Consider the following 19,375-nt stretch of genomic DNA (forward strand, 5'->3'; position numbering starts at 1 on the left):
TCAGTTAGATCTCAACATCAAATGTGAAAATAACTCAAAATGCACATCCTTTGATCAGTAAGGCCCTTGATGAGATGTGGGCATACATTTTCACTTTAAAAAAAAGGACGAAAAATAAGATTTCTTTAATTAATCCCTTGAGGGGTGATTCATTTACATTCTGTTGTTGAGACATGCTACACACACATAGGCTCAAGTTCACACACACACATGCACACACACACACACACAAACACACAAACACACACACGCTCAAACAGCATCCTTTGGACATCTAGCTACTAATGCAAAGACGTCCAAGTGAGGGTTTGCACATGAAAGAAACTTTAAAGAAACTAAAACGTTTCAAAAGTAGCCTTTTTTTTCTTTTTGATCCTTTTCAAAATGCTTTGAGTTTATGTCTTCCATTGTGCAAACCATCCAAAATAGCAATTACAGACTTACTTTCCACAGCTCTGGATATATGTGTGTGTTATTATAGGTCACATGATTCCTCTGTAATGTTCTGCAGCTGTTTTAACTGTGGCTGGTCGCTGACTCTGCGATTCTGCCATAATACTAACACATGAATGCACACACACACACACACACACACACACACACACACACACACACACACACACACACACACACAGACAGACACACACACACACACACACAGACAGAAGCTATTCCATTGCCTTCAGACCCTCAGGATAAGAGCCCCTGTTTCAGCTCACTAGGAAAAAAACAACACAGTTTTCTTGAACAAAGCCATCGAGTCAGCATCCCCAATAAAGTCAGAGTCATCAGAGACCAGCTGCTCTCATGAATGAATGCTGAACAGTTTTTCCTCATTTGGTTTGTTGAAGAGAAAAGCTTCTTGCAGTGAGTGTACAAGTGAGTGACAGTGTGTGAGCAGAAAGTTTTGAGCAACTTCAGAGCTCCAGAGTTGAATACAAATGAACCTGTGCAAAACCACATCAGAAAGAAAAACACTACACAGAAGAAATGTCTCTCTATTGTGTGGGAGCGTGTGAGAGTGTTTGTGTGTGTGTGTGTGTGTGTGTGTGTTGCAGTGACGGACTTAGTGCACTGAAGGACACTGTTTAGGACCTTGTTTGTGTGTGCATATGTGTGTGTGTGTTTCTCAGCTGGATGAGTGGATGCATGAAAGCCTTTGAGACAGATATACTGAGCCAATCTAAAGACGGGCTCCAGTGAAAGAGTGAAAGAAAGAAAGAGAGCATTCTTTCACAACAGACTACAGGACCCCCCCCACACACACACACACACTCCTTCGAACTCTCTCTCTCTCTCTCTCTCTCTCTCTCTCTCGACCCCTCCCCCTTCTCTCACTCCTCCCTAGTTCGTTCCTCCCTCCCTGCCTCAATCCAATTCAACCTTCTTCTTCTTCTTGTTCTTCTCACACCCCCCCCACCCCCCCTCGTCTAGCCAGAATTAATGATTTCACCCTGAATAGAACCCCTATATTCACTCTCACACACAAACATCCCCTGAGGGAGATCTGTGACCTCACCTTAACAAACAACACTAAGTTCTAAATACGCACTGACACAGAAAGTGAATCTGCTGTATGTGGCATATATACATACAGCTTATAGCACAACTACTGCACAACCAGATAGTGTACAAACAAACATGTGATCATAGTGGTGAATGCTCAGTGACATAGAAACAGCCCCATCTGCTAAAACATGTCAGGATGTAATTAGTCCTAAATGGGGGTCCTTAAAATTCCAGTGGTCACACACATTGACACACACACATACAAAGGCCCTTAGTTAAACATTGAATAGCTCGCAGGAAGTGGCTATTTGGCAATTTAAAAGCACCTCCCATGGCTCATGGAGCCTTCTCTCTCTCCTCTCGCCTCCAATCAGTCCCTTTATATCTTTCTCACTCGTTGTCCTCCTCCTCCTCTCTCCCTGCTTCTCTCTCCGGTTCCCATCTCCCTCCCTTGTTCATGGCCGTGGGTGCCTTCCCACGCTCGGCTCTTGAACTCGCACGTCCTCCCTCCTCTCCCCATACATGTCGGCAGACTGCATTGACGGGTGAAAGCAGTGCATGAATGCGGGGTTCTAAACGATGTGTATTGGCTTCATGTGTGTTCATGAGGCTGTGTTTTTTTTCTGGTGCAGAGACCTGAAAGTCACCTTGTTTGAGGATTCAAATGAAATGCAGCAAAACTCGGCCAAAGCCCGTCTTTTAGATGGAGCTAGCTCTGCCGACTCAGCCAGTTTTTCATCAGACAAAGACTGCAATTTCTTTTTTGCTTTTCACTTGTTTTTTTTCTTAATTAGTATTCTTTTCAAATAATAATTTATCCAATGACACCAAAGTCATGAGTCTTACCTTTAAATAGGCTAAGATGGAGTTCTCACAATGATCATTAACAATGATAATCAAGTGAAAAATATTCATAATCACTGACTAAATCCAGAGAATGACTAGTGTATTACTAATCAAATCTTTTGACTGGCATTTTCTGTTCACTGAAAGTGCATTTGTTCCCCAACTTAGAGATTGTGACCTTTTCCCCACATGACACATTTCACATGTCCAGAGGACATATGCAGCAGTACATCCCAAGATTGATCCCCCCCACCCAGACTGTGTTTGTTTGAATTAAACAGAGTTCTGTAAATCTCTCTGTATCCTGTCTTTAAAATCCAAAGCCAACTTCAAAATTATATTATGTAGTTAAAAAGTTGTCTTTTAACTGGATTGCACTTTTGCAGACCGTCCAAGAGAGCTGAGTTGATACTTTGAGATTATGTGGTCACAATGCAGACCACTGATTGGTTGAACAGGACAGTCACTGGAATGGCAGTGCAATGAAAAAACAACCTCAATAACCAATCTGACCATTTTTTTGAAATTGGTTGAGCAGTCTGCACAACCAACTTTGAAGAAGTGAAATAGACATACTCAGCTCCGTTATACTGTTCATTGAGTTAATAACTTCATGTAAAGTTTCTGCCTTTGTTTGTGTCATGTTGGAGACACAATCATGGGTGAGACTTGGCATTTTCTCAGTGTTGCTCTGTAGCTGACCTAAGGAACTGAATCAAGTGAGTAAGTTCTATGTGCTTCGGAAAATAAAACAGTGTAAGTAAAAGCACCAGTTCCAAATGACTAGTGTCGAGTAGAGACAATAACTTGCTGTGTGGGAAAACTGCTTTTTTCTTATCTTGCTAAAAATGATTTCCTTAAGATTTATACATCAACCATTAGGGATCTCGACTTCTAGATTGCTAACCACATAACTAATCCACAAATTGACTGACGGTTTATTTTAACACTGTTCACCTGTTCACGATGATGGAGCAGGCAAGGGGTCAGTTACTTGATTCAAGGACATCTCTCTCTCTGTCTAACACATACACTAACACACACACACACACATAGTATTGATCGATGCAGAGAGGGAACCCACAACTCTGTGGTCCACTTGGCCACTCTGCTGTGAAATGACAGTGTGGGCAGGTGGCAGGAGGTTGGATATAAGGTGTCTCTAAACGCTGAAGAGGATGAAGAATGAAAAGATGAAGAGTGGGATGTAAATTATTCCCCTGTACTTGTCTTACCTTCTGATACTCAGAGTCTTCTGGTCTGAAATCACTGCTCACGACCTGGAATTCAATGTTGAAATGAGGCAACCGATGGAGCAGATTCACCCACCAAGGCGGGGAGTAGTTCACTACGGCCGCCATCCCGATCCAGCGACCTGCCGGCTGTCACTTCACTCCTTAACCAGTTTCCTGACACAGACACTGTAGGGAAATATACAACCGTTGTTTGTTAACAGGGCAAAGAAACTACTTCCTGGACAACAACACAACAGTAAGTTTGGATTCTGGATTTCATGAAGACTGACACTGAGTATAACAGCACTTGTTGTCAGAATCACACGTGCAGCAAAGTATCTGTCACATGTCACAGGATAGAAGTTTATATGAACATAACACAATATGGCTAGTTTTGGGTTTGAGGAAACGTTTTATGTTGTTGAAAAAAGACCAACTCAAGTTTCACAATATGAAATTTGAAAAATTGGATTTAATGATAAATCAATCATTATTGTTGAGATTTTCAACTTTGAGCACAGAACTGTGTTATAAAAGCAATATCACATCAAGGTCATGCTGTTGTACTGATTTCAGTCCGACTGTTGTGCATTTTTGCACATATTACAGCAACTGTCCTGTTAAAATATTACAATTTGCTGAAAAATGATCAAGTAAAATGATTTACCGTATTGTTTACTAAAGGTTTACTTACTACCCTGAGCCACATATCTGTTTTATAAATGCAATACCACGCTCAAAGTTGTGCTGCTGTTCTGAATATAAGCATGGATTTTCTGCTTTTTTGATTACAGCAACTGCAATGACTGGCAAGGTCAAAACATTTAGTATTGATGTCATTTCATTGTATGTTTTAAACCAGATGAGTTTCTGCAGTCATTGCTGTTGATACTGTTTGCAAACACAACTTGGACTGAAGGAATTACTGAGGTTTTCTGTGTTTAGTCAGAAACATGCCCTGAACAAACTACAATAATAACACATCAACATGCCAATGTGCCCTGCTTTGACATTTGTTAACAATTCACATAGGACATTGTTTTTAAAGATCGTGTAACCTACTAAACATTTTACTTACTAATTAGCCATTTTAATCCACTGGGTTTTGTTTTTTTGCCTTTCAGCAGTATGACATCCCCAAAATTATGTTGAAACTACAGGTCTGCAACAAGGAATTTGCTTTCCATTACAATTCATCGCGAATTGTTGAATTATCTTGTTCTGTGTGGCGTTAATGTGCTCGCCACTGACTCCAATAATAATGAAATGCCATGTAAATAGCCCATTTAGTTAGCAAATTTGAAAAAAAAATGAGATGAAGATACTGAATAAGAATGATGGTATGACAAAAGCATGGCTGACAGCGACCCCGCATCACCTCACTTAACGCCCATACCGCAAAACAGACTTCACGGGATAAGCGTATTGTTGGGGAGTGAAATGGCCGTACGCACGACTATTTGTATTTTACTGCCTTTACAGTACCAACACATGTAGGTCAACCAAGTCGAGCGTATCGTCGGGAATTTAGGTCTGAAGGTCCTATTTATTCTCACAAATTGAACACATAAACTGTACACATAACCAAGGTTACCATTAACCTGCTTTGTCAGTTAAAAACTACCGCAGTCTCACATAGTCGTCAAGGCAACAAGGAGGAGAAAAGGCGAGAACTCGCTTCAGGACTTCGTGTCTGTGGATATCAAAGCCTCCGTGTTAAGGTTGGTTATAGGAACAGTGTCGCAACCTACCTAGTGCGAAGCCGAATCGGATTCAGACCCTCGTCTAGTGTAGTCTTGGGAGTCCAGGCCGGCCGTATATTTTCACCTATTGTCTTTCGAGATCCGGTGGTGGATTTTAACCCCTCCGCCGTGCGCTGCTGCATCAACGTAACGAGCAGGCTGCAACGACCGACTCCCGACCGCATTGAAGATAACCGAATAGCGGTCACATCTCACCGAGTCTCCCCCGCTTGTTTTGGTTACCTTCTCCAAGTGAGCGACAATGCTAAGGCAGATTAGGCGTCACAGACTCAATGACCCCCAACCCAGTATATTTCTATCGCTTTTTTTTTTTGACGATGCCTTCGTTTTCTGTATTTTATACCATAACAGCTGGTGCTCCGAGGCGCTGTTCCCACGATGACCGTCGGTTCAGTGAACTCAGCGTCGCGGCTCTTCGGTTGGATGATATTGTTAGAGCGTGAAGCAAACACGGTGTTTAACAAGCCTTGGAGGACGGGGCTTTGCGGCAGCTCCAGCTCTGCAAGTGTGTGTGTGTGTGTGTGTGTGTCTCAGAGAAAGAGAGAGGGATTGTGTTGTTGAGGAAGAGAGCGCATTCTGCATAGAGGACGCCCCCTAGTGTTACAATGATGGAAGTGCATGTTGCAGTAGGCGGCAGCTTTACTGTCTTTTAAAAGCGATGATTGAACAAGCATTTCGACCTTTAGTTCGAGCCAATATATCATTTTAACATGGTTAAATTCCTGCAGTTCAAGTCCTACATAAAGAGTGGTTATATAGAATAGATCACTCTAAATAGACTCTGGAAAGTTTACCTTTGATTACACTCTATACTTCAACCCTTTTTAAAACATGTCATTATTTGGTTATTGATGTATAATAATAATAACAATACACTTTATTAATATAACAACTTTTTTTGTTACAAAGTGCTTCACAAATAATACATAAAATGAAAAGGTAAGTAGATTTGGTTCAGAAGGCAGCAACTTTTTTCCTAAATAACCACAGATATATTTATGACGTATAACAATTATTAAATATAAATCCATGGAAAAAGCCAAGCATAGCATATTATCGACAGAAGCTACTCACAACTTCAAAATCGGAATCATTACTTATAAAATAATTAGCAGTTAGTTGCACCTGGTAAAAACAGAGTTATTTGGGAAAATTGGTGTAACTTTGACAAAGCATTTGATTTCAAAAGCTTATGGTAATGTTTTGTATGTAAAAGTTTCATCTCGTAGTGCCCAAGGAAATCAGTCGGGTAAATGTTATTGGATTATTTCCAGCATTACATGCAGAAAAAACTATGACAGGAGAAGGTTTTTTTATTATCAAAAAGCATTTTATTATTGAATCCTCATGTATCAAGTAACACACATCATGTGGGAAACCTGCTCTCAGCCGTTCACTTTGTTTCCATGTGCCTGTTTACACAACATTGTCATTAGACATACTGTGTATCCTCCACTGAACTGACTGTGTGTTCTGTATTGCTGCAGACTGATCTATAATTTATTCACAGTTTGGCTCAAAAGTGCATCAGTTGAGAATCAGCCCTTGATCATACCTTAGAATCAGATATAGTTTACTAAGCATATATGATGGATTAGTGATATGTATGCTATGTATTACAAATCAACCATATCAAAATATCATTCATTAATTATTCCAAAGACTTAAATTTAGAGCAATTTGCAGTGACTGTTCATTTAGCAGAGTCAGATCAAGAGAAATATTACGGTTGTCTAAATATCCATGCAGAAGGCACTTTTTGTAAACAATAGAATGACGGGATTCACACGACTCATTGAAAAGGGTTATTTGGCTCAAATTATAATTCACAAAAATTAAGGCTTTAAATTAAAGGTAATTTCAAAATTATGAGCATGTGAGGAAATATCGAAGGCAAATCCGAGTAGTCTCTTAAATCAGATTTTTAAGACACTATCCACACTGCAAGTCATGAGATTGGAATTGTGTAATCAAAGTGAGGCGTTTAAGTGCCTCTTTACTTCAACTCTTGTCTGAAATGTGTTTAAAGACCCTGCAACCACCTTCCGTGAAAAAAATGGCAAAAGTGCAAAAAGACAAACAGCGAATATTGTGTGTGTTTAATGTTATCCTGACTACAATGGAAACATCCTAGCTGTCGTATGCAGGTTCAGTAAGAACCCAATTTATTATGAATCAGAACAAACTGACTCTCACACACACACAAACACACAACCTAGAAAGTCTATAAGTGCAGGACTTCTCTGCTCCTCATAGGCCGAGACGGAGACACGATGATGTCATCAGAGTCGTCAGAATCACCTGCAGCAGCTCCACCAGACTCAGTTGTGCTATGAAGTTCTGTTTGGACTGAAGGAGATAAACAAGTACACACAGGTACACAGGTTGAGCTTCATCATCTTCACATCATTATAAGCTACAGTTGGCAACCTTTTGTATTACAACTTTGTTTAAAATAACTAGTTTTGGTAATTGCACATCACTGATAAACTAAAGCAAAACTTTCTTTTAAATAAATGTGTGTCTGATCTGTATCTGCAAACCCCTGCCCCTTTGTACTTTTTTAAGAATATAGTCCGAATACAAAACAACCATTGTTAATTTGCACATCAAGTGAGTGACTTGTGTTGCCAGCCTTCTCTCTGTCCTCACTAGCTCTCTGTCCTCGCCTAACAACAGCTTCAGGCACACAGAGTTTCTACTTCAACTTCTTTTTTTCAGATGTATGTTGATTGACTGTTGGTGTTTCTCTGCATTGAGAGCAGACCGTCACAGTGACAGCAGTTTGCTTGTATGTGTGGTGGGCGGGGCTTAGCTTAGTTTTTCCATTGTAATGTTCCTTATGGCCACTTTTATATTTATCTTAAATTCAACCTTAATTTAACCAGGTTTGTCCCATTGACATCGAACATCTTCTTTACAATGAATACCTGGCTACAAGTAGCAGCAACACCCAGTTTCAACAGTAGTCAAGCATACACACACAGTAGATTTATAAACCATTAAAACTGATCATTTATAATCAAACAGATTGGACTCAGAAGATTTAACTTTCACAAATAACGATTTTGGAAGATTTGTTTTTTTTTTATCCCATATTATTTTTTCCTTCCACTAACAAACATCTTAGGATATGGATGAAATCGACCAGAGAGCTTGTGTTCTTTCAAAAGACAAATGACATGAAAAACTATTTGTCTACTCTTTCTCTTACCTGTTGAGGGTGTCTTCTTCGAGGAGTCAATCCAGGGGTCTTCTGCCTCACCCTGTTTTTCCTCACCTTTATTGAGCAATTCAACAACACACACAACAAAAAAATGTAGTCATTATTACTCAACAATTGAGACACATCCTCAAAATGATATGTCTTGATGATGATCCAACCTTTGCCAGATCATATTTCAAGCAATTGCACTGTGCAATGGAAAGGATTGAATATTTTAACCAAAATTGCAGCAAAACTTTATATTGTCTTGTAAAAAACCTTTGAAAAAAGATCAGAAATATCAGCTCAAAATTCGCCAGCCTGAAAAGACTTTGTGAAGCCCAGTACTTGAATGCAGAGCCAGTCTTGTCAGCATTCTTTTCGAAAATAATGCTGACATTGCTGATCCTCTCCATGCACCCATCTGCTGTCAGCTTGTTAGAAAGGCAGGAAGACAGAGGAGAATGTTATGGGGAAAGAGTCGGCGTCTAACGGGGTCATTTAGTCGAGGCAGACGTTCAGGATTAGAGCTCCTGAAAAGCAGAAACTTCAGATCTATTAGGGTCATGTGAGGTGGTGAGTGGCATTATTGTTCCACAGAGAGGCTGAGTGTCCTCATCAATCTCTGATACAACTTTGTCACAGCTCTGTCTGCTGCAGAGCACAAGGGCATCCAAGAATTTGATCAGTGTGCCTGCAAAATCCATCACCACTCATAAAGGCGTCAGGGGGGACACGATGAGTGATTTGGTCGTTGAAAGCAGGGCAATGCCAATGTGTTGTATAGCCAACAGACATCAAGCCTGAAGCTCCTTAGACTGGCAGACTAAGTCCCCTTACCAAGGCTTTCTAAGATCTGAAGTTTAAAGAAGTCCCACTGTCACGAGCTCTGTGTATCTGACAATTAATCAGGTTGTAGTTTAGCCCCATATTTGAATATTTAATAGAAAACTTGCTGAAGAATGTGTAAACTGTATTATCAAAAAAAAAACAGAGGTCGATACTATCTGGATTTCAGTGAATAATTTCCAGTGATAAACATGTAGGCCTTACTTGAGGAAGCATCAGAGTCGACGCTATGACGACAGTTTTTGACTTTGTATCAATGCTTTGTCTAATAGGATATATTCACAGTAAAACGCAAGAGCGGAGAAGAACATATTGGATAGCAGGAAAAACGGAACAATTTTTGTTACATGCACGAAGATTACACTTCTTACAAACAAGTCGTAGGATATAAACACAATCAACTGAATGCATTTTCCTAAATATTACCCGCTGCTTTCACTTCCTTCTTGTTGAAAATTTTATTTGGGGGCTGGAAGGAAAAATTAGCGATAAAGTAGCTGTAAAAACAGTTGTCCGATTTTGTTAGAACATTTTCAGGAGTTTTGTGCCTGTGTGAAAAGGGCCTTAGAGACGGATTCTCCACTGAGACATAGCATTTAAAAGAAGTGGATAAACATGAGGTCCATGTTTGCTTTGATCTGTTTTTGATCTGTTCTGTTTGTTCTCAGTAAAAACGCAACTAAATACACAAAAAAAAAACTATGTTACCCTCACCTGATCTGCTTGGTTTGTGTGCTGATCGAGCTCTTCTTGGTACCAGTATGGGCAAATCTCTGCTCGGCAGAGAAGGCACAGAGAACTCGGAGCTAAGGAACACACGCAAACACACACAGACAATTAGACAAGACATGGTGCATGAAGAACAAGATTGAACATTTTTCTGTGGAAACATGTCCGTGTCATCACCTCTCTTTTGCAAATTCACAGCGTGCTAGGTGTCCCCTGAATGCAGACTGTATCTTTGTTAAGGCAACTGCATCCAGCCCTCCTTCTGTGGAGGATGCGATGCTGTTTATTGCTTCTTCAGCCTAAGATGAGGCAATGAGCGAGAGAGATAAAAGGGTAAAAATATACATGAGACATAGCGGATGTTCAGAGACAGAAAAGCAAATGTGGAGTGTGTGTTTTTACAGTCTGTTACTCTTCAGTGTCTTATTGTAGACATTAGGCAATGAGGCTTGGATCTCATTTGTTTGAAAGTACACAGAAAGTGCTTGATGTCCTCACAGGTTCACATTTGTTGAAAATCTATCTTTAATTTTGTCATCCTGCTCTTTCATACAACATTTTTAAAAATAACTTGTAACCACATTTATGAATTTGTGGTTGTTATTTTTCCATTCAAATCAAATGTCTCGATGGACCTGACCGTTTTCATATTTTACTTCAAGAATAAACTAAAAAGAATAAACCAAGTAAACAGCCCAAAACAAATTCTTATATTGACCAAACATGTGAAAAAAAAACACCTGTGATATTGATGCACAATGATTAGCACAGCTGAACAGGATGATTCAGTAACAGGATTCTTGCTGATTTTAAATTAAACATCAAAGAGTGACTAAGTCAGTATGGAAGTGTTTGTGTGTGGGTGAAACCTTTTTCTTTCTGTCTTTTTGCAGGTCCTTGAGCTGTGACTCTCTGAAGAGGTGGCCTCTTAACGCTGACTGCAACATCACAATGTCCTTAAGATAGAAGCAGAGGGATGCGGATATATAAGGAGACATCTGGGTTTATGTAAACTTTTGTCTCACACATCAATAACTTCTTTACATAATCATGCTGTTACACACCCTTCTCCTGTGCTTCCTCCAGCTAGTCTGGATTACCAATGCTGCTTTCTCTCTCGCTCTCTTGTCCTCATCTGTTCTTGATGCTTCCTCTTCTCGCTTCTTCGTCTCGTCTTTACCTCCAGTGTCCCTCTCTTCTTCAGAAACCAGACCTGAAGCAGCAGGAGTGTCCTCGTTGTCCTTTTTGTCCTCTGGTGATGTGGCAGAAAGAGCCAAGAGCTCAGCCTGTGCAGCTTTACTTCTGTCCTCCAGAGTTTGGATCCTCGCCCACAACTGATCCAGCTCCTCTCTGTAAACCCAAACACAGATGTTAAAACATGAATACAGAACAAAAACAAAAGGGGAGTATCTTTTAACAAGCTGTGGCTTTCTAAATCTAGGGAAATTATTCAAAAAAAATTAAGTTGTTACTTTTGGGGAGGCTCGATGCAAGTGGGATCTGATTTGGGTTTAGGCTATTGCAATACACTTCATTATCACAATAGTAATAAGGCAGCATGCTTACATATTATTCACTGTATGTTTATTTCAGGAGGAATATCAGTTTCTTTGCATATATTCGGTAGAGTAGTTGGCTAGTTTGTTTCAGTCTAAAAATTGAAAACATGTCATTTTATTAGCTAGACATTAGTGTGTTGTGTAGGCAAAACTACGTTTGTATACAACTCCTCTTCATGGCTTCAGTAATTCTGATTCGGCCATCACCCACACTGCCACTTCTCTAACAGGTCTTTTTTCTTTCATCCCTGCCTGTTATACATAAATATCTCCCGTTGAATATTAATAATGTCAATGATGATGCCAACAGTGTTTACTGGGATATTTCTTTAAATATATAACTACAAAGAACCGTTATAGCTGTTTCACACATGCACTCCTGAAAATGTCACGACAGCCAGCCCCTGAAACCATCCTGAGTTGCTTATTCACAAATATCTGAAGTGTGTTTTCCCTGTCAGACTGGGGGGTGGAGTGGGGGGGGGTCTCAGGAGGATAGATGACATGATGTAAAATAGATGCAGATTTTGGGAACTTTCAGGAGTTATGTGCATGTGTGAAAACAGCTAAAGACAGAGGCATCAACTGGGCACACGTAGATTTCCTTTACATATTTTCAGATATAAATCAGTTGATGACAGAATGTGTCTTTATGATTCAAAAACAATAACTTATATATAGTTCTATATTAAACTCACAACCAGTAGATATTTTGGTGTTACACGCATATTTTGGTGTGTTGAAAAGTCAAATCAAGGATGCATCACAACTTAAACATACTTGTGCTGCTCGCTCTCTTTGTCCCGTTCTTTTGTCTGCTCAGCTTTCCATAGCTCGGTCTCTTTCTTCAGTTCTTCTCTTCCTGCCCTCAGTTGTTTTAACTCATCACTGAAAACAAACACACAACACAGATGCAGGCCTAAGAACAAAAATCACCCCCAAATTCAATGGCTTTGTGTCTACATCTCCTGTCCCACAGATCACAGATGTGCAGCTCCACTTGTAGTCCAGTAAACCATCTTTCTTTTATCTATTTAGTGTATATCATGAATTTAAATAATATACATAAGCATGGCATGAAAAAAAAAAGATAAATACGTATGTCATGTATAATACTGACTCACTCACTCATCACTTGACAGCTTCTCTTGAAGCTCCGCCTTCTCCTTCTCTAACTGGCTGACGGCCCCTCTCAGATCAGAAACCTCCTCCCATTCCTCAGTTATCATTCCCACGGAGACCACTGCCTCTGTTGCCATGGTAAACCCCAGAATCTCCGTGGGCGAGGCCTGCACCTCCTGATCCAATTGGCTAATGCTCTTTGGCGAATGGGCATGTCTTCTGCTGTCCTCCAGCCTCTGATTGGAGGAGAGAGGAAGTCAGTCTGTGATGAAGCTGCTGTCTGTGTTTAAAGATGACCCGACACACATGACCACACACGTTTAACAACAGTTACAGTTTCCAGCTCACCTTCTCCACTTCCAACAGCCGTCTCAACAGCCTCTGTTTACTCCACTCTCTGTAACCTAAGACACACACAGACACACACAGTTCTCATCAACATGACAGCACAGATTAGACACCACAATGAGTGTTTTTAATGCAGAGAAAATGCTAAATCACATGTGAGTTAGCTACCTTTGAATCGTTTTTTAAAGCTGTGTTTTTTCATTTTGTTTTTTACATTACTGAAGTTGCGCTGCTCATGAAATACACCTCATCCACTACCACTTGACATATTTCAGTATTTGTTAATGCAGCAAAAAAAAGATATGAGAAATAAAACCCTTAAATATTCAATAGTTTCTCCTAAATTCTTAAGATAGGATAATATGCTGTTGTATAAAGACATACACTTGTCAAGAAAGAAGAGGTATATACTATTTCTGTGGGTTGAGTGTAGGTGTATCTACTGGAAGATATTGTGTGCAAAATTCACAAGAACTCTTTAATGTATGTATAATTATCCCCAGTAAAAAAGCAAAGTCGTGCTTTTGTAGCATTAGCACATAGCAGATGAAGGAAACCAACAAAGCTGTAGCGGTTTAAGCAAAAGGCAACAAATACATTTCTTTGAATTTGTTGTGGTTTAGAGCAGTAGGAGAACAGTGTGATTGTGGTCATGTTGTGTGATTAAAGACCTTTGACGCCACCTGCAGGACTGTCCGTGTTGAGCTCCTCTCTCAGTGCCATGTTCTCCTGCTGCAGCTGCTTCAGGTCCTCAGACAGACGGTGAACCATGGAGCTTAAAGATTTCTGCTGCCTCTGTGAGCATTTACTCTCTACTCGGTTACTGTGGGCACAAAGACAGAACTTCAGGATTTTGTGAGGAAGAAGGAGAAATGAATGCACAGATGAGAATATTTATTTAAACATTTACCCCAAAACCTGAAATACTAAACTTACTATCCTCTAACGAATCATTTTATAACCTTGTGAAAAGTTAGGGAACTAATCGTGTGAACCAGCTTAGTGAATCATATTCTAAGGTTTATTCAGGTTCAGCAGTTACTCACCTTTTCTCTGCAGCTTCTAGAAGAATCCTCAGCCTTTTGATCTGAAAGACGAGACACACAACACATACACTTTACAAGTTGGATGAGAATTCCCTTTCTTACTGCTAAGATCACACTCTGTTTCCAAAGTTAGCGTGACAGTAACAGAGTTTATAACAGTAAGGAAACACAGTCAGAGATGTTAAGGAAAAAGTCCAAACATCCCTCCAAACTCTTGGAAGATTTTTTTTTTCTCATTCCAATTGGTTTTTGTTTCAGTTTTTTCACTCTGGGAAGTCTGTGTGCCCCAACAAAAACATTTCTGACTTTTGTTTCCAGAGGTGAAGATACTACCTCTTCAGAGTATGTTTCTACTGAGATCTTTAGCTCCTCCAGGTTGGTGGTCCTCAGCTCACTTTGCAGCTTACTGTAAAAAAAAAGAAAAAAAAAAGAGGCAAACAGCATGGACATAATGCTAATTAACACATAAAACAATAGGGGGTTTATACAAATATGTGAACTATCTTTTACCTCAGGGTATTTTCTTTCTCTCGACACTGCTGTTCCAGCCTCAGGATTCTCTGTTTTAGCCCATTCACAACCTTCATAGACAGAAAATAAAAAGTGACTTCAATCCTGCTGAAGGTTCAATCCGGAAAAAAAATAATACTTTAATCGAGCTTTATGCAACAACATTCTGGCCATACTCACCATACCGCTATCTTTTTTCTTATCCACAAAACTAAGAGAATACTGAGATCCCTAGAAAAAAGAAAGGGCATATTCTTAAAATGTGTTGAAAGTTTCGATAACATAAAAAATATGCAATGTGGTGATCATACTTTAGGAGGATCCAAAAGCTCTTCTATCTGTTTCTCTCTTTTTGCGTTATCTTCCTCTAAGCGGCGTAGTTTGGCTTTCATTTGCTGGTTGTCAAACTTCTGTGCATGCAGATTCTGCAGAAGGAAGCAGTGGCAAGTATTGACGCATCAAAGAAGTATAAAAGGAACACTTCTACTTATTTAGAATGCACAAGTAAATCCTGAGGTGATCATCTTTTATGAAATGCAACGCTTTGTCTGAAACATACAGTAGGTCTAAAAATCGTCTTTTTCATTGAACAGAAGAATAAAAGTCAGAAATTAAAAATGGTATACATTTGGTACTTTTCTCAAGGCCTTTGCAGCAGAGATGCACATGTCATTTTGATTTTTTTTTCTCAATAAACTGCATTCATGATGTAACTCATCTACCTTTTTGAGGTGAATAATCTCATCATACATGTCCTCCTTATCTCTGTAGTCACATGCATGCATGGAGAAGCCTGAAACATAGAAGGACACATGTGAAGATGGTACATTATCAAAAAAAGTCATCTACATACTCATCTTAAAGGGAGAAATTGTCAGATGGGATTGCTATCATACCCTAGTTATCCTCCAGGATGTTTTGTGATAGTGTCTCCCAATAAAGAAGCACTCTCTCTGCTCAGTTCAGCAGTTTTTTCTGTCTCTGCTCTACCACACTTAACTCAGTAAACCTACACACACATTTTCTTACCACTGGATCCAGAGTTCAGATGTTTGTGTTTCTTGGTGCTAAGAAGCTCAGGTGTGACTTCACACTCTGATCTCAGTTTCTGTGATGCATCTGAACAAAGACACAGACAGAGAGAGAGAGAGGTGATAATACAAGATAGTTAGAAAACAAAGTCAACACTTCATCTGACGCTTTAATTAAAAACTTTTAGGGATAACTTCCTCGATGTATTTTTTTCTAAAGTATCTAATAACAGAATGCATAATGCTGTTAAGTACAGAGGTAATGCATTTATGAGTTTTCTCAACTGCTCCATTGGTTGTTTGGTCTATTAAGTCACAAGACTATGAGACATGTCATTCAGTGTTTCCTGTGGGGCGCCAGTGCACTAGTGGTTAGTGCGTGCGCCCCATGTGAAGAGGCTGCAGTCCTCTAGGACATGAAGTCTGCATGTCATTCTCTACTCTCTATCTCTTCAATAAAGCCATAAAAAGCCAAAAAATAAACCTTTTTTAAAAAATGTTTTATTACCTAAAAACAAAGATGACTCTCTCAAATGTCTGGTTTTATATTTTACTTAAAAATATTCAGTGAACTGTCACAAAGGAGTGAAGAAAAGAAAATATTTCCATTTAGGAGGTTGTAATCACATTGTGTTGATTTCCCCGCTGTTATCGAAATGGTCAGCTTTTCATGTAAAAATTGACCACAAATCAAATAAGCAATGACTCTTCCTTCTTCATGACTTGTCAGAAACAGCAGGCAGCAGTTTTCATAAACTCTGTGGTGTTTGAATCAAAGAGGTGGGCTAAATAAACAGAACCCCCCCCCCCCCAGTATAAAGAAGTTAAACTGTATCACAAGCTCAATCCCCCTCTAAGTAATCATTAAACTAAATCAACATCTCAACAAAACTGGAACATTATCACCTTCCAAAAGGGAGAAATAGTAACAGGAATTCTGTGTTAGACTGAATACGTTTTAGCTACGTATACCAAACAAGAACCTGAGTGTTTTGCAAACATGATAGATATAACAATATTGTCTGCTGACTGTTTTTATGCCTCCAAATATCTATTCACCTAAATGTTTTGAACCAATTTTCTCCAAAAAATTTTAAGCTACATGGAATATTGTTCTAACAATTTCAGAGAAGCTTCTCTTTCTTAAGACGTCAGCATTGATCAGAACACCTACAAAATCAGTAAACTAGTTATATCAGAAGACAAATCTGAGTCTGTGATTTATCTCTCTCACTCTTTCCACCTGACCCTCTGCAGCCACTCCCCCCTCCCGAGCAAAGACTATGACTATGGAGCTTCAGCTGTGTTTGCACGTTTCCTGCTTACCATGGCCGTTGCTGAGGGACACGAGGCGAGCCGAGACGCCCTCCCCTGCAGTGTCCCCTGTGGCGTCCCCAAGGGAAGCCCGCGGCAGCTTCCAGGCCGCCACCGCCGCTTTTCTGGCGTTCACATTCAGACTCGAGAGGTATGGAGACCCTACAAATGTACATACTGTTTATAAACAATCATTGCACATGGACAGTGTCTGAAAAGGCTTAGAAGGTCTTACTTGGAGACGGCGGAGGCTTGCCAGTGGTTATCTTCCTCCTTGTTTTCTGATTGTAAACAAAGACAAGGGAGGTATTTTATCAAACTAACCCAGTGAGGCAAAACATATCTGTAAAGAAAAAAATGAAGTATAAAAAAGATCAACTTCATCAATGAATTTCTTTACCTTTTCAAATATATCAGCAGAGAACGAGAAGCTGTCATCAACCTGTGGACAAAGGAGCGTGTGTCAGTCAGAGAGAGATTGTGTGTAATGTTGGGAGGAAGAGAGAGAGGACATTCAACTGTAATATTTCAAGAAAATGCAAGTTTGTGACAAAGGTTTACACTGTATTAAATAACGTGAGATAATTTACCCTCATAAACCACTGGCTTCTCACCACAGTCATCGATCACTAATTACATCCAATTGGCTTTAAAGGGATATTTGCTCAAAGGGATAAAACTAATAACTGTTACACAAAATCTTTTTACATGTTTTTTCGTCTTGACTGGTTTTTGTGAGTCGGAATCTGAGACATTATTGTCTACTTATTGCTTTTATCTGTGTATGCATCGAACCCAGAGAAGTGGAGAATCCGACACAATACAGTATAAGAAAGGTAGAATATAATATGAGCCTAACTTATGCACATTTTTTTTTAGAGTGCAGTTTTTTTAATCCATGTGGAAAACATCCAGAGAGGATACCTATACCTATATACTCTACTACACCTCAAATGTATTCAAATGGGTAAACTAAAAATCAAACAAAAAGGACTTGTTTTGAACACATATTTAGTCTCAGAACTTTCAAGTAGACTTGTTTAATTTAAGTTTAAAACAGTTTTGAGTGTTCAGGACAACTAAACTATTGTTAGCTGCTGTTTAGGTTTAAATGCTCTATATAGCAACACATAGTGAAACATAAGAGTGCTAAATTAGAAAAGAAAGTCTAAACAAATCAAATATAAAGACTTAAAGACAGAAGTAGTCTTGACCTTACTGAAGCTAAAGACTCACCAGCACCTCACAGTCTTCATCTGTTTGTAACTCACTCGCCTCCTGAGATATCTTGGTGGTTGCACTGAACATAGCTGGTCAGCTAATGTAACATTAAGTTACAACGATTGACTTTGGCCGTGTCTGATCTCAACATGTTCTCCTAATCAGAAGGCGAACTTCAGGTAAACCCTATTGCTAGTAACGTAGAAGTAAAACATGGGAAAACAAAAACGACGTCCTCCAATTTCCGTCCCCGGCAGAGCGTAATGTCCACAACATAAACCCTTCATGCGTTTAACAACAATGCTGAACAAAGCCTCCTGGAATCCGTTGAACTGTTGTTGTGTTTTGAAGCAGAAGTACTGTTTTCACATCAGTGTTGCAGCTTGAGTCGTCTAGCAACCAGGCAGCTGTTAATGAGCTGTTAATCACGCAGGAAAAAGTCAGGAAACCACCGGAAACTGTCATGATGCCTTCAACATAAAAACATAAACCGGATAAAGGATAGGTAGAGTAAAGTGAGGTGTATAAAACTTTTAGTAGTAGTTTTATCAGCAATAACATTTGCCTTCGCGTGAAAATTAAAACATTCAAATATTAGTATTTCTTCAATTATCACACAGCGCGGTTTTTTTGTAAATCATTGACTTATTTTGAAATGTGAAGCCGGATGTAGATTTACTTTTTAGCACAGTTTAGCTCGACAAAGCTAATATCCAAGCCAAAAGGTTGAGTGTCAATAGTTTTCTATCAATTGGTTGAGAGCAGCTTAAAGGAGGGTTTTGAAGTGTTTTCCTCCAGTAGCATTAGAGTAGGAGACGAGGAAAGGGAACGTAAAGGAGACTTGTATAGGAATATTCCATGTTCAGCTCGAATATCGCAAATGTTGGGACCATGTTGCACATATTAAACATGAGAAGAATATAATTGTAAATGTACATTTACATATAAAAACAGCATAATAAATGGCTAACAAATGTTCACCAAGGACGAGGATATTAACAAGTAGAACAACCATATATATATATATATATATATATATATATAATCTTTTTTTTGAGTCTATAAATCATCTCGCCTATATCATGTAA

General features: G+C 39.3%; 2 protein-coding genes across 4 annotated transcripts in view; both read right to left on the reverse strand.

Moving 5' to 3' along the window:
- Positions 1–5,877, reverse strand: part of ttyh3b (tweety family member 3b) — a 28,586-nt gene extending 22,709 nt beyond the window's left edge. The window contains exons 1-2 of one of the 2 annotated variants that reach the window (XM_020643377.3): positions 5,697–5,877; positions 3,591–3,776 (exon numbers count right to left, since the gene is read on the reverse strand). In XM_020643377.3, the coding sequence (XP_020499033.1) occupies positions 3,591–3,716 (126 nt within the window). In that variant the 5' untranslated portion in view covers positions 3,717–3,776; positions 5,697–5,877. The other variant, XM_020643378.3, reaches the window with a different exon arrangement.
- A 784-nt stretch (positions 5,878–6,661) lies between these two features.
- iqce (IQ motif containing E) lies at positions 6,662–18,742 on the reverse strand. 2 transcript variants are annotated; one of them, XM_065955922.1, is made up of 21 exons: positions 18,303–18,742; positions 17,467–17,508; positions 17,302–17,347; positions 17,079–17,228; positions 15,751–15,840; positions 15,444–15,514; positions 15,033–15,146; positions 14,902–14,952; positions 14,722–14,792; positions 14,545–14,617; positions 14,212–14,252; positions 13,849–13,988; positions 13,166–13,221; positions 12,824–13,053; positions 12,476–12,583; positions 11,201–11,486; positions 11,006–11,092; positions 10,314–10,435; positions 10,122–10,213; positions 8,568–8,633; positions 6,662–7,702 (listed from the first exon to the last, which is right to left on the reverse strand). In XM_065955922.1, the coding sequence occupies exons 1-21, from the start codon at positions 18,372–18,374 to the stop codon at positions 7,578–7,580; spliced, it is 2,133 nt and encodes a 710-aa protein (XP_065811994.1). In that variant the 5' UTR covers positions 18,375–18,742; the 3' UTR covers positions 6,662–7,577. The 2 variants fall into 2 exon arrangements, with proteins under 2 accessions (XP_065811994.1, XP_020498701.2); XM_020643045.3 differs by having other exon boundaries at positions 13,837–13,988; positions 18,303–18,735.
- Between the last annotated feature and the right edge of the window lie 633 nt (positions 18,743–19,375).

The sequence above is a fragment of the Labrus bergylta genome, chromosome 1, assembly GCF_963930695.1.
Source record: "Labrus bergylta chromosome 1, fLabBer1.1, whole genome shotgun sequence".
NCBI classification, from domain to species: Eukaryota; Metazoa; Chordata; class Actinopteri; order Labriformes; family Labridae; genus Labrus; species Labrus bergylta.